This window comes from Eumetopias jubatus, unplaced genomic scaffold, assembly GCF_037043125.1.
Source record: "Eumetopias jubatus isolate StellerSeaLion01/CBP00866 unplaced genomic scaffold, mEumJub1_p1.0 scaffold_2, whole genome shotgun sequence".
Classification (NCBI taxonomy): Eukaryota; Metazoa; Chordata; class Mammalia; order Carnivora; family Otariidae; genus Eumetopias; species Eumetopias jubatus.
The window spans coordinates 119979633-119995479 of NW_028274808.1; the positions used below are offsets into that span (position 1 = coordinate 119979633).

Genomic DNA, 15847 nt, shown 5'->3' on the forward strand with positions numbered 1-15847 from the left:
ATAAAGCTATGAAAATAAAAAAAAAAGAAAAGAAAAAGGAAGAAATCAGTCAGGTTGAGCCTGGTGGCATTGTTTGCTTCCAAATTTTGTCTTGCCTTTCCTTCCCAATTCTCCTGTTTCTATTACTGTTTTTTTTTTAAATAATTTGTTTTATAAAGAGAGGTGTCTTTATTTGTTAATTGCTAATCATGTTTCTTCTCATACTTGTACACCAGTATATTTTGAGTATATCTTCATTCAGACTTCTTCCAATAGACCCTGTAAAGTCCATTGTTCTCTTGTGGTGCATAGATCCTCAGTGCATGCATATAAACATTGGCTTTGTACTAAAGTAATGTTTTCTGTTTGATTTTTAATATCCTCCTTAATAAGGCCTAGCCTTTGGGGGACTTTTGGTCATAGTCACACATTAGTTCATGTCTCCCTCATATGTGAGCAATGGGATCCTTAAGTATAATGGGAAAATATTTATTTTTATATTATTCTTATTTTTTTCAGTGTGTGCTGTATTTGTGGGCCTTGAAAATTCTTTACCCCAAAACACTGTTTTTACTTCGTGGAAATCATGAATGTAGACATCTAACAGAGTATTTCACATTTAAACAAGAATGTAAGTATACTTCAAGCTTCTTCCTTTAATGCCATATGTGCTAGTCATTTTAATCCATACCAAGAGCACATGATGATAGCCAGTGCTTAAAAGTCAAAAACTTAAAAAATAACACTATTTTATTCTATGTCATTCTATATTTCTTTCTAAGCATGGACAATGAAGAGAATTCAGTTTCTTTTTAAGTTACAAATTTTCTATAAAGTGATTGGAAATTTGAATTAATATTTCATGTAATTTGTCCTAACAAACAATGATTAACTTAGTTTCTAAAAATAGCCAGAATACTACTATTCAGGGGAATAATTTTACCCTTTCATCTCAAATCACTCAAGAAAAGCAGATGGAGGGCAAATTCAACTGTGCCTCTTTTGGACTCAATAGATTTACTAGCCTCTAGTGGATTTTACAAAATTAGAGATGACGTCTTCCTTTAGACATAAATACTAGGAGTGAGGAGAACTTCATATAAATTTCATTTTCCTCCTCTCTTAATTTTCCCTATTGTCTAGTGAAACAAATTTCTCTCTGTCATTTAGCCCTATATTCAGTGGAGTACAGAGATTTTTCTCAGAATATTAGATATAAGTCATTAAGGGAAAAACAATGTGCAGTGATACAGAAACAACTTTAGGAAATTTCTTGCCATCTCCTTTTCATAAGATCATTTAGGAAAATTAGCCAGCTTTACGGCCATGTTTCTGTTGGTCTCCTAGTAGTTTGTATATATAATTTTTGAGATACATCTGTGGATCAGTAGCAAGGATATATACAAAAGTTCTCTCATCTGCTATACAAAAAGTTACTAAAACTGTAATATAGGGATGAACAGCAAAAATGTAAAACAGTACATCTAAAGATTAATAATACAGGTATTCCCTGCCTTTTGAAAGTATGTCTTATGTCACTTTGCGTTTATGAAAACCTACATTAACCAAAAGAAATCCAAAGAGAATTTTTGCTTTTAGGAAGAAAAGTGAAAAACAAAAATAATGGTCAGTGTTATACTTGCCACGAGCACTTCTAGAGGCAGTACTCAGCCTGAGCAATGAGTCGCCCTGCCAAGCGCCTTCCCTGGAAACTACACTCAGCACCTTACCGTTAAGCTGCCAGGGCTTTGAGCAGTGTCCCTGAGCATCTGGGCTTTATCTCCATTTATTTTGCGTATCTGTTACAAGTAGTGTCTTAGGATATCAGGAACGCCTAAGAGGTTCTTTTGTGGATCTAGGAACACCCCCGTGATTTTTCCGTATAAATTAATGGTAATTGCTTCGGCTTACCAAAGGTTTCATAGGAACACTAGACTTTCGGATAGCGAGGGAAACCTGTGATCGACCTTGTCAAAATGTCTTAGGTAATCATGTTTTGAAACTTTGCAAGGTGTAGTTCTATGCTAGTAGTATGATGCTGGGAAGGAAACATAAAAACAAAACAAAACAAAACAAAAACCTGTTTCGAGTAAATGATCCTAGCCCTGAAATCATGAGTCGATTATTTGTTTTTGGATCATGTTTTAAGGTAAAATAAAGTATTCAGAACGCGTCTATGATGCCTGTATGGATGCCTTTGACTGCCTGCCCCTGGCTGCCCTGATGAACCAACAGTTCCTGTGTGTCCACGGCGGTTTGTCTCCGGAGATTAACACTTTAGACGATATCAGAAAAGTAAGTTCTGTTGTTTCAGATACTTGTTGCTCGTTAATAAACCGGAGACATAAATGTCCCTGTCTTTTTCACGAACTCTATCCTTTTGAATTGGAATGATTTAAAACTGTCACATATCTCTTCTCTCTATATTTGCTTTTCTTCAGAAAGAAACATATATTTATACTTGAAAGAGTTTTTATCTCGAAAACCTCAGGGTTCCTTTTACTGTATGATATGTGTCATTGAAATGTATACTGTTTGATTCCTGAAAAATAGATGCCTTTTCATTTCCCTTTGGCTGGTGTTAAGCAACCCGTTGTGTATTCATAGTCTATTAGAGCGAGAAAACGTTGCTTCGTTCTTGGGAAAATATCACAAGTTGACCTTTAAAATATGTCCACATTATCATTTTTTAAAAAATCTATTATTTTCACAGCTTAACACTTTAAAGCAACAATCTGACAAAAGCAATGGTGATATCCTATTGGCTATATTGAGAGGCTAAGTGAAAGTTGATTTTTTTGAGGTATTTTTTAACTTAATTTAACATTGGCTATTAACAGTTGTTTTAGCCAACAAAAGGATGAGTTAGATTGAATATGCAAATATCTTTTTCTTGAGAATATGTGATAATATGAGATAGTTTTATGTAGTAGAAGAGACAATCTTTTATTTATTATTATTATTATTTGTTTGCTCAATATTCTTGGAAAAGTTCCCTGGCTTTTAAAGAAAAGCTATATTTAAGGAAATAAAACATTCAAATTCTACCTTAATACTCTCTCATTAAGGTCCAAGTTTCCAAGTGTAAAAATAATACAATATTTAGTTTCCCATCAGAAAGGAAATGCATGATTTTTATTTTTAAAGTCAAACAGAAGTACATTAAATAAACCTTTGCTTCCTGCTGTGTGAGTTTGTGTCTTTTTTTATAAGACACCACTACTCATCTGCTTTTAGAGTTCTGTAGCACACAGAGCACTGGTATTTGCTCTCTGTTTAAAGTATGAGAAAGACATGACTCTGAATTGTAGTCATGGAGCTGAAGGAGAGAGTGGTTCACTTTCTGTATGAGTTCTATAATCTGATGGACTTTTGTAATATCATCTAAACTCTTACCATAAATTAAGTAAATTTTAGAACTATCACCCACTATCCCCAGAACTTACTTTCTGACATGTTTCAGATAGTCTGTTCAATTTTCACATATGTCATTAAGCTCTAACCTCAGCCATAAACTGATTTTTAGGTTTGCATTTTGCCCTATGTCAGTTAGAGTTTCCACCACACTTTATTTATTTATTTATTTATTTTTATCACACTTAATTTATTTAATTAATTTTGTAGTTCTTTCTTCTTCCTGTTGGTGGTATTAATTTCAGAATGCACTTTGTAACTTTTCCAGAATATGTTCTGTATCCTGGTTGCCTTACCAAACCTTTAGCTGGGAATTCATAGTAATCAGAAAGACTCCCCTCTTTTGCTGTTCTACCCCTAATAATAAGTTCTTGTTTCTTAGAAAGAAATTCTGTATTTTTATGAACAAGCATTATTTTTCTTGGATGAATTATTCCAAAAGCATAAATTATTTAAGTCTCTTAAACAAGCCTAAGTTTGCAATGAATATTTTATGGATAACATAATGGTTGAAATATAGAGGGTCTTGGCTTATTGAAGTTTTTCATTGAGTGTTGAAAATGTGAGATACTGTTTCGTTCTTTTTAGATATTAGTAAAAAATGGTGTGTAGCAAAACCATTATTTATGTCACCTTTTATGTCTCAGGAAAAAGAATTTGATCGGCTGCCAGGCTGGCTCATATATTCACCTTTCCCTATGGGTTTTTGAAAAATATTGAAGTATTGAATATGAAGAATATCAGTTCTTAATCGGTTTTCATAGCTGTTTTATGCTTTTTTTCAAGAGACTATAATTGTCTGCTAACTTCACCAAAGATTCTTTAATTGCAGTTAAAGCAGGATAAACTACAAGTGATAGTGTTATAAAATTTTTGGTGAAATGTCATTTCCAGTTATTATATTGCTCTTGCTTTCAAAATACACCTTTTAAAATTGAGATATGACCTTGCTAAACATTTATAGCTGGAAAATGGATTTCATATGAGGGTTTTGGTAAAACTATAAAGCTTAGAGCTGAAGAATGACTAGCTATAAATTTGAGTTTATTTTACAGCTTATCATTCCTCTTGGTTTGTTACTACTAAGATAAACTACAACAGGCTTGTACTCTAATTCAGAACTTAGATAGCTCCTAATAGTGAATATCCAGAATGTCGTACAATGAGTGGCTGCTCTTAAAATGAAAGCCGTTTGTTCTCAATGTCCTATCATTCAATATAAACACCATACGTTGTTCTCCATACAGATTTCTAAGCCTCAGCTTAATGGAGGCAGTAGTAGAAATTTCCCCAAAGATAAAACAACATAGAAGCTCCTCCTCAAGAAGTGAAACACAGAATCACATCAACTGGTAATGACTAAAATACTTAGATCCAATAAGTAAGGAGGAGCAAGAGAAAAGATAAAAAGTAAACTGGGAGACAGGAAAAGAGAAGCAAAGAGTAGGAATTAAAGAAACAAGAGGGAGGTAAAGAGTGAGGTGAAGACAGTTAATGAAGAGACTCATCCGGAGGAAGGAGGGAAAACTGGAGAGCTAGAGGAAGTGTGGATGAAGGGGGAGGAAGGAAGGCAGGAGAGGAAATAGGAAGAGAAGAGGGCTGCCCTCACAGGGCACTGCGCTGGGGAGGAGGTCAGGGACTGCAACAACATTTGTATTTTCTGAATTCCAAGCTTCCAAGGATTAGTATTTTGCTCTCTGTCTTCTATTTTTCTTAGTTAGACCGATTCAAAGAACCACCTGCTTATGGACCTATGTGTGATATCCTGTGGTCAGACCCCCTGGAGGATTTTGGAAACGAGAAGACTCAGGAACATTTCACTCACAACACAGTCAGGGGGTGTTCGTACTTCTACAGGTGAGGACAGACGGCTCGCCTTCGGGAGCACACTTGGTTCATCGATGTTCTAAGTTATCGGTTCATGGGTTGCTTGATGTGTTTATGATGTTTGTATAACTTCTCTAGGAAACAAGGCTAAATGAAAGGTTCACTTTGCAAGTCTGGTTCAGATGGGTTCTTAGTGCTTGCAAAAGGAAAAGATAAATAAAACATTTGTATAAACACACAGATATTTTATCTGTGAAGACTAGAAAAGGCATAAAAGAGGCATGTGGTATCAGGGTGGTGAGGCAGACGAAGAAGATAGCAGAATTTTAGTAGAAAATGTGTTCTGTTTCAAGAACTGTAGAAAAAAAATCCAATGCCAGCCTTGATTTTTCATTCAATTATATAATCACTTAAAACATTTTTTGCCCGTTTTTCATAACTTAAATCAGGAAAACAATTTTAAGTCTGTTAATTAAACAATATTGAAGTTACACTTAAATTTTCTTAAGTTTATTAGACTTCCTGGGTAAATTAAAATTATCAGTAACTCAGTACATAGGGACCATAGTAAATTTATTTTTAGCACTTTGACAAGCCAGATTGCAAAATTGTGACAGTAATTTTTATACTTGTCAGTGTAGGGGAATCTGCCCATTCCAGTGTTTCAGAGCACCTCAGAAAGAAATTGGCGACACAGTTGGGTTTTTGCATCCTCAGGATTTTCTAGCTGTCTCAACTCTGCATTTGATTAGCCTCAGTTTCACTAGGTGCTCTTAGCATCAGACATACAGTTGATGTGACAGTGGCTAGAGTGACAGGAGAAAGAGGTTGTGGAGAAATCGAGAATGTTAAATTCTACAAGACATAGTTTTTAGAGAAAACAAAACAAAACTTACAAACCGAGTGTGATGTGCGCTGAAGTTGATGCTTAATTCCCACCCTGCCAGGGGAGCAGCTGGGAGGCTGAGGGGTGGGGGTTTCCGACACAGGCACTTACCTTCTGTCTTGGGAGCAAGCACCCATCAGCCTCTACATAACGTTGAGCAGTTTGTTCAGTGGTGGAACATTTTGTTCCGTATCTTGAGTTTTCCTTACAAGGGAAAAAGTTTCCTTTTATGTATCTGTTCAAGTGATTGAGAAATTAGTTTGTGAACAGAAAGTCTTGTTTACTGTCAAGCATCCTTCAAAGAATACTTTTTGTTATAAATATTAATAAAGAGGTTTGCTCTGAGCTTATTTATCGGGAAGGTTACAATTCATTTCTGTGTTTTGGAAATTTGGGCACCGGGTCGAATGAGTCTATTTTGGGTGAAATGAAGAAGCATGGTAAAATCATTTCTGCAAAGCTTAAGGTTTATTTTCAATAATTAATGTAGAAGCAATATTTTATTAAATTTGCTAAAAGTTTTAATGAAAAGATAAATATTGTTGAAATATATCAAAGCGAAGTCTGGTGTTAAATCCCTCATCGTACCGTGAGTGTTTAAATTACTTACTTGATACCACTGAGTTGTGCTTCACTATCATAATAGCAAACAGAAGCCAAACCTCTTGATTTTGATGTTGAGGCATATTGCATTGATCTTTCCTTTCATTCACAGTATATATAACATTCTTATATTAGTTTTCTCAGTCAGCTGGTCAAAGAAATCATATTCTAAATGAGGTTCTGTACTGAACTTACCTAAAGTTACGGTATTTTTGTTTTGTTAATATAGACACAGATGTGTTTACATCAGCAATAAAGTCCATCAACTAGATAATTCGAGGATTATTCATGTTTTCACGCTTTTGTTCTCAACAAAATGGTTGTTTAACTCCTCTCATTAGAGGTTCTTTAGTATCTCTAGCCATGACAAATGCTGAATATCTAAATCCACAGCCTGTAAACTGATGGACGGCAAAGCAGTCTGGATTCTGTTTTGTCTAAGGAGGAGAAAAATGGCTGTCCTTCTCTTAGAGCTTTTTGATTCTTGTCTTTAGTTCCCTTGAAGGGGTCAAGGCATCCTCTTTGGCTGCACTTTATGAAGCTGATCTAGAGGGGCATGAGGGAGAGCAATAAAATTGGTCGAGAAACTCAGTGACAATTTACCTGTTTGAGTTATTGGCAGTTATTTTGATGGGCAACTCCCAATTCTATTTGACACATTTATAGAGTCTGCATATTTAATTTCCTATGCCACCCTAGCCTCATCTAACAAAGTGTCTGGGCCATGATTTAAATAAAATGAAGTTCAACAGAAAAAGGCATCAGTAAGAATGCATGAATGCCACCATGAGTTAAGAGAAGAGAGCCAGTGTGACGGGGGGGGAAGGAATCCTCAGCTTTGGCCCCAGCGCTACCAATTATCTTTGTAACCTTAGATCGCAGTTTGTGAACTCAAATGCCTATAATGTCCAGGCAAGTACTCGAGATACCTGAGAGAGGCCAAGCCTTATACTGTAAAAATTTGTGAGGATCCTGAAAAATTGGAGGTAAAATTTTCATTTTCATGTAGACCAAACAAAACTGTTGGCTGGATTTGGTGCTTGGGTTGGCAGTTTATGTGTCTGCCTTGGATGAACCACGTAAGCTTTGTGTTCAGGGTTACTTTACTTCAAAAGGAGTGAGTTACATCAGACATTCTGAAGTTCCTCTCAACTCTGACACTTGAAGAACATCTTGACAGTCTTTCAAAGTGTTTCTGAAGCTGCAAATTGTGGCTCACTCAAATCACTGCCAGTCGCTTAATCACCGATCAGCCGTGTGTCTGCTTGTCATATGCAGCCCACCTTCCCTTCTGCGGCGGACTTTCCTGCCAACCCCTTTCACCTGGAAATCCTCTGGTTCTTCCTTCTCCCGCATCCCGATTCTCCTCTAACTTATCTAGCAGATCCCTGCCTTTCCTTGGTCGTCCTCCTGCTTTGGACATTTTTTTCCTTCACACCTTTCCCTGGAACCTCACCCGTTCACTTAGCTTCCCTATAAACTGTATATAAACTCTGTGGTTTGATTACCAAATCAAGCCCCTTCAACTGTTTATCTTTCCTGAGCTGGACTTCTCTATTTCTAGGTGGCTGCTGGAAGTTTTTATCTTAGATGGCCCATGGTCACCTTAACCTCAACTCACCTTGCCTGAAAAGGCTTATGGTTTACTTCCGCACTGGGGATTCCTCCTGGTTTCGCTTCTGTTACCAGTTCTGTTAAGACTCATGCAGACTAGCAAATATTTTCGCTTGTTCTTTTTGCATTGAAATCACCACCCATCAGTCATCACATCTTATCGACCCTTTCTTAAAAATATAACCAGAACCTAGACCACTCCCCCTTCCCTTCTTCCCACTCTGAGTTCAAGACTTTTGTTTTTAGTTCGTTGAAATCACATCTAAATTTCAGAACTTCCTTCCCACTCCCTCTTCCAAATCATATGGTTTCCCTAATGGGTATCCTTTTGAGAATTCATTCACTCATTCAATTATTTAATAAACATTAGTTGAGCACCTAGTATGTATGCCTTCTGTGAGGCTTTATAGATACTCAGAGTACCTGCCTTTGAGGGAGAGTACTTTTGAGTAGCAAAGACCCATACACTATGACAAATAAAATTCAAAGTGAGAAATACTGTGAGAAATGTGGAGATTATCACACACACACACACACACACACACGCACACACACACACACGTACACAGATATACACACAGAGCTGGGGGGCCTAACCCAAACAGGTAGATTGGAATTTAAGGGACAACACGTGGTAGAAGTGTTATTAGACCTGAGTTTTAAAGGATGAACAGGACATATCCAACCAGGATCATCTGGGAAGGCTCTTTGCAGGCAGGGAAAGTGGTGTTTATGAAAATATGATGGAAGAGAACACATCTAGAAAAATGACCATCTGAATGGTCCCCTTTTACTTCTCATCCCAAATTACAGTCAGCTGCTTCAGTATACACTAATGCTGAACATACATATAACTAAGCTACTGTACTTTTATTTTTATATTCACTAGAAATGTGCATGTGTTTGCACCCAAAAGATTGCTCATAGCAACCATATTCGTAATAGCCAAGAAATGGAAACAACCCAATTATCTATCTATTTAATAGAATGAATAATAAATTGTAGTATATCTACATACCTAAATACAGCGAATGAGAAGGGGTTCACCAAAGCTGCAGATAACGACATGGGTAAAAGCCACAAGGACGGCAATGAGTGGAGGGAACCAGATACTAGAGCGCATGTTGATCATAGCATTGAAATAAGAGTTTAACTTTACAGAAAGCTAATCTGTAGTGTTCAAAGCCCGAGTGGCAGGTACCCTTAGTGAGGAGGCGATAGTGATGCGAAGGAGCTATGAAGAGTGGCTGGGGTTCAGGTAACGAATGTTCTGTGTCTTGATCTGAGCGCTAGTTACAAGGGGAAGATAGATCATTCATTTGTAATCTTCTGATTTGGACAGTTTTCTGTGTAGATGTTAAGAGTCAATAAAATGTTTGCCTTAAATAAAAATTGCTCACGGCTCCTGAGGCAGCCCGCAGCCAGGTGCAAGCAAGGACTTAAGCTCTGGCAGGAGAAGTTGGAGCCCTTCCAGACGTGATACCTAGTGGGTAAAATTAAATTAGTTGGAGAACCCTGGGGCAAAGAAAAAAAAAAAAGAACCATGGCAAGCCCTGGGAACAGGTACGCCTGACAGCATCCAGGTGACGCCGGGACACCCCAGGGCTTAGGACCCATTGCCCAGCACCCAGAGACAGAGGAGGAGCTTGGCTGTTGGGCAGAGTCCTCCCTTACTGCTGGGCTGAGAGAAGGTAAGGACACCAAGGAGGCAGCAAGAGGCTTCCTCCCAGCCCCTTAGCAGGGGTTGTGGGCTGACTGCCTCTGCTTTGCTGACCCCGGTGAGGGAAAGAAACCTTTCCATCTCTCACCTGCTAGACTGCCCTGTTGAGGCTACTCCAGGGGTAGCTGGAGTAAGCTCCGTGTAGCTCCGATAAGCTGACAGATTGCTGCTAAGCATTTAGGATATGAAGACAAATACAATAATGTCCATCTCTTGAGGCATTCAGTATCGCTGGAGAGCAGATAAATAAACATAATTTACACTACAACATGATGAATGATCTCTTAGACAAATACGTTACGGGAGCATGGTGGACGCAGCAGTTCTCTACACTCCAGAGTGAGGTAGTTTTGAGGGGAAGGGTTTATAGGTGATAACTTAGCTAAGGCTTGGCAGAAGAGTAGGCTTTTCCAGAAGGAAAAAATACTCAGTAGAAATGAAGACAAAAAAGCTTTAAAAAAAGCATTTTAATAATGCCGGTTGGCTATGTCTTAGTTAAAGAGACAGAAACCCGGGAGGCTTAATTCAAGGTCTAAAGCATAGTTTAACATAGGAAGAAACAAAAATAAGAGAATAAACAGAATGAGTCTAATAATAACTATTTTCTCTAATGCCAAAACAGTTTCTCTCCCATTTCTCCTGTTTGTCTTTTGCACCTTCTTTACCTTTGTGCATACTCAGTCTGCATCCGTCCCTCTCCTGCTTTTATTCTAACTCCTTTCCTATTTAGTATTCCCCGTATGTCATTGCCATTAACGATCTAACATGAGTCACAACCAATAAATTTAAGTGTTAAAAAAAAATCAACGGATTAAATTTTAAGATCTAATTGGCTTTATTAAACAATTCATGACCTGGGCAGCGTCCCTGCTAACAAATAGAGGGCTCTGAGGGGCTGGACAAAATGGAAGGTTTTTATAGGAAGGAGGGTGGGGTGAGAGGTTATTAGCAAAAGGAAAGAAAATCTTGTTTCAGGCCAGTCACGTTGCCTTAGGGGGAGGGGCAAGGGTCTCACACAGATTACCACAACGGCCTTTGGTGGAGGCAGAAGGCCCATGTGACAGATTACCTCACTGATGCAGGTCAGAACATTCCTGATTGACCAGTTAGGATTTACTTTTCTGGGGAAGGCTGAAACTTCCATTAGGTTAGGTATGAAGCCCCAGTTGGTGAGTTGGCCTAAGTGATACCATTTTAGGTCTGTAGGTTTCTTTTTCACAACAGCTACTACTAGAATCTGGGATTGCTGACTCACTTCTATGCTGCGTTCTTTCTTCCACAACATGGTGGTGGAGAGAAAATTAGGAGTTGTTAAATGTCTACCATTCTCAGTTGGGGCCTAGACTAGGGAATTTATATACTGCTAACTCATTTAATCTTTATCTTGAGTCTATGATATAAATGCTACCGCCTGCATTTTTACCAGTGAGGTAATTCAGGCTCAAAGAGGTTAAGCAATTTTCCAGAGTTTACACAGGAAATTGGAATAAGAACCCAGATCTAAGGATTCCCACTATTCCATGGAAATTTCCACCTCCTTTTCTAAGAGGAAACCACTCTCTAGTGCTTAAGGAATAATCATGTACCAAGAGGAAAAAAAAAAAAAGAATTTTCAGAGAGTACAGCTTCTTCCCCATATTAGTGCATGCTGGTAAATGAATATCACAAAGCTGAAAGTATCACTGGCCTTCACCGATCTTTGCACTAAGTCTTCTTTCAAGACATGTTCAGCACACTGGGTTAAACAAAACCATACTAGCGTTGCCTGACAGGGGTGCCCACAGACGGGTTGTGAGTAGGACTGAGATCCAGCCAGCCCTGTACTCAAAAGGAGGCCATGGGCTCATGCTTGGGCTGACCAGCCTGGAGGAAAAGGTGCTCTTTCTCCTTGATGGGCATAGAACACCTCAGAAGGTTTACCTCATTAATGCGAAGAAAACAAAAAAACAAAAAAAAGAAAGAAAACAAAAGATCTAACATGGGATAGGTATTTTTCAAAATTTTTCCTCAGACCAATGTGCTTTCTTTGTTTCATAATATCTCAATAAATGCTTTACTTTCCTACCTAGATAATAAATATCCTCAAGACAGAAACTACACCTTACACTTACCATACCACCCTCCCTGTGCCTAATACAGTCTTCTAACAAATAGAAAAAATCACCAATGAGTCTTTGACAAATTATTGGGGAATAAATGATTTTCCAGTTCCCTCTGTGGTATTAGGGGTTCTGAACCCTGTTTTCTCTATCATTCTACATATATCTTTAGTGCTTTTTAGCTTGAACGCTTTTTGGTATATCATCTTTTCCATTGAAAAACATAAAAATGTTGTGAAGTTGTTTTTTTTTTTCACCTAATATTATTAAAGACTTTAGTGTATCCCAGGCAGGCAGTTGACCAATAATGGGAATCTAGATGATTTCAAGTATTTTTTAAATGTATTTAGAAAAATGTTTGTAATTCTTAGAGAGTTTGAGTATTTGATTATGTATGCCTTTAAATTTCTAAAGATTTTCTTCAAAATGAGTTCCTTCCAAGTAATAATACAAGTGTTCCTCACTTAATGCTATTAACCTAGCAGATTGCTGCAAGGTTAATTTTATTTTCTTCAGATTGCTGTTAAAAATCAGATATATTTTTCCATGAGGGAACACTTTAAACACCTAAGGGTATCAAACTTAGCATGAAGAAAATGTATTAAAATTATGCTTTCATAAGACTAGTGTAGGTTCTAACAAAAGGAAAAAATAAATTTAAAAAAAGTGCTGCCAAGCCATTTGCCCAAGGACAAAAAGTGACAAACCTAGACAAACAACCTTTGTCGTTCAGTGCTACAACAAGGCACTAAACTATCTTTTTAAAGAAGTATTTCAAGGGCACAAAAGATAAACGGCTGAAAGAGATCAGGAAGGAACATTATTGGATGCCACCCTACGCTGTTATCCCTTGGCTGGGCACTTTACGACTAAATATGTCCAAACGTATGTGCTATTTTGTAAAGACCAGCCAGTGTCTCAGCAATTAAGCCTTCTTTTGTTGACACACACTGATCTGGAAAGGTCATATACTCGCCTTTTCCTCGGGTAGAACACCAGCCTTTAAAGACACACGTTGCTCAGCTCTTGATCTAGGTACTGTGTGGACACGTTTCCATGTGCATACTCGTGGGTCATCTTCAGCCTGCAGGTTACACTAATGTCCATCAGTTACATGGCCTATTTACTGGACTGACCTGGGGCAACTAGGAAGTAAAGGCCTCATGAAGGTCGGTCTCCTCTTTTTCTCTCCTTAGCAGATTGCTAGAATATTCTAGAATACCTATACATATGCGTACAAATGCACATAAATGTGCGCACATGCAAGAAGACTATTTTTGATTTCAGATTCCAGTTTTGCAAAGAACTGAATCCTTTTTATAATCAACATCTCTACTCTGGTGTACCATATTAATGGTATTTTTTTTCCTTTTGATCAGGGAATTCTTATAAAAACTGCAACATAGAAACTATTTTCATCTTCTCTTTTATAATAAATTATTTGAGTGACATGTACTCTTTAGTATTTCTTCAAAGTGCTATTTTTATGGTTGCTGAATCATTCCTTATAGTGCATGTAGTTTAGGTTCTAGTGGGCATCTGCAATTTGTTTATATTAAAATGAGCATTAGTTTGCTGTCGCTTTATTTGAAACACCTAAAATTTATTCATTTTTATGACATACATTTATCTCATGAAAAATTCGTAGAGCAGAGACAAAGTGATTGCCAAGGGTTTTACAAGTTTAGTTTGTACTTTGAATTTCATTTTTTAATAATGTTCTCATCTTTGGTTTTGAGACTTCCTTAACAGACAAAATCATCTTGATTATGTATTTAATATTTTAATTAAGTCAAGGTTAAGAATAAGTCTTAAGATACAGTTCTGTTGATCATATTTAAAGTACACAGTTTAAAACCTGTGAATTCCATAATTCTGTTTAGATTTTGAATGATATATCAGTTATTGTACTCATAAGTAAGTTGGTAACTTGGTTTCCAGAAGACATATTCTCTCTCACTCCCTAACTCAATCCACTCTGTAGAGCACTCAGGCACGCACGTGCATCCAAATAGTGCTATATTTGAGAAAATTGAGGTTTATATTTTAAATTCCATTCTTATGTTATATTGATGCTTCTGTTCACTTGTGTTTAAATGTAGACTTGATAATATTGATTTTCTCTATGAGTGGACATTTTTCTAGTGTTGTTATATAATGGCCTGCATTCTTTGTCTAATTCATGTATCTCCAGCCCTTTCAGATTATGTAAAAAGTAGAGCTGCAGGTGCTTTTTCTGCCACAGGGAAAAATATCTGTCCTGAGAGCCAAGAGGCTTGTTTCATGAATGATGTATGTTTGATTATGCTTGATCAGATCACATAGGTTGGGATGTTACAGATAACGTGTGCTACTCTTGATGATTTCATAACAGATGCTTCTTTCTCTTTTCTTTTTGTCTCTGGCAGTTACCCGGCTGTATGTGAATTCTTACAGCACAATAATTTGTTATCTATACTCCGAGCCCATGAAGCCCAAGATGCAGGGTGAGCAGTTTTGTGGGTTTATGGAAACCATGCATAGCCCCTGGGTCACAGCTTCCTCACTTTGTTCAGGCTGTGGAGGATCTTTTTTGCTAGGCTCTCTCCCTGAAGACATTAGATCTTAAAATTGTGTTCTGATGACACAGATAATGGCAGGGTCCTGGGGAATGAGTGGTCGCAAATGTGTGGTGAGGTTCCCCTTTAAAGTGCCTCCATTTTTAGCTTGAACAGCTAAAATTTTCAGCTGGCTTTCTTAAGAACTTTATGGGTCCATCTGATTTCTTTTCATCCTGCTCTTCCCACTGTCCAGTAAGTGAGTAAATTACCAGCAACTTTTCAGTCTTGGTTGGCGATGGGAGTGAGAATTACACATAAATATTTAACAGATACTGCATGGTGTACTCTCATTTAAAGAATATCATTCCTGACCCCTGTGAAGTTTTAAAGGACAAAAGTAGAAGCATTTAAGTGAGGGAGAAAATTGTATATTCTAACTAACAAATGCATAACAAGATTTTGTAATACATGGTAAATTTTAAAATTTAGGGTCTGCGGTTAGTATAATTATTAGTATAATTGGTAGGCCAATTATAAGGGCTTAGAAAACTAAGAAATATGAGATACTCAGTTTGATAGTGCATTAAATCTGTAATAGGGAGAAAAAGGCATAATGAATTCTAGGATTTGAAGTCTAGTACCCTTCTCAGTAGGCTCCCCTGAAAGGTATTGTTTGCTTTCAAATCCTTAAACTCGTTCTTTCATATTCTGAGTTTTCTGAAAGGGAGGAACACTTAGTATTATAACCTGTGTGCTGAAATTAGGAATAGAGATGACCGCATTCTGAAGTAAGCCCATGTCTGATGATCCTAAGTCAAGGCAGATCCTAAGTTCCTTTCAAAATTAGCTTTTTCCAACCAATAATCAACAGGTATGAACTGATCCAATTCTATATACTCAGCGTGTTGTAGCTGACCTTTGATATAACCTGTTGATATGCCCAACCAATCAAGTCCTCAAATAATTTTTTTTCTTTTTTCTTTTTTTTTTTTTGCACTTTTCAGGGCAGTGGTGTCACTCTGCTTTTTTGACTGACTTTCCCAACTGAACATTTTAAGCAGCTTTATATTAATCCCACTACAGACCTGAAGTCATCTGCTTATTTGAAAATATTTTAAGTTCATCAGTTAAAATCAATTAGCATATTTGTTTGAATTGAACATTT

At 37.2% G+C, this 15847-nt stretch overlaps 1 protein-coding gene across 3 annotated transcripts in view; it reads left to right on the top strand.

Moving 5' to 3' along the window:
• Nucleotides 1-15847, top strand: part of PPP3CA (protein phosphatase 3 catalytic subunit alpha) — a 311266-nt gene that overhangs the window by 239934 nt on the left and 55485 nt on the right. For 2 of the 3 annotated variants that reach the window (XM_088021096.1, XM_088021094.1), the window contains 4 exons: nucleotides 499-610; nucleotides 2129-2274; nucleotides 5111-5250; nucleotides 14551-14628. In XM_088021096.1, coding sequence (XP_087877222.1) covers nucleotides 499-610; nucleotides 2129-2274; nucleotides 5111-5250; nucleotides 14551-14628 — 476 coding nt within the window. The remainder of the gene's footprint in view (nucleotides 1-498; nucleotides 611-2128; nucleotides 2275-5110; nucleotides 5251-14550; nucleotides 14629-15847) is intronic. The other variant, XM_088021095.1, reaches the window with a different exon arrangement.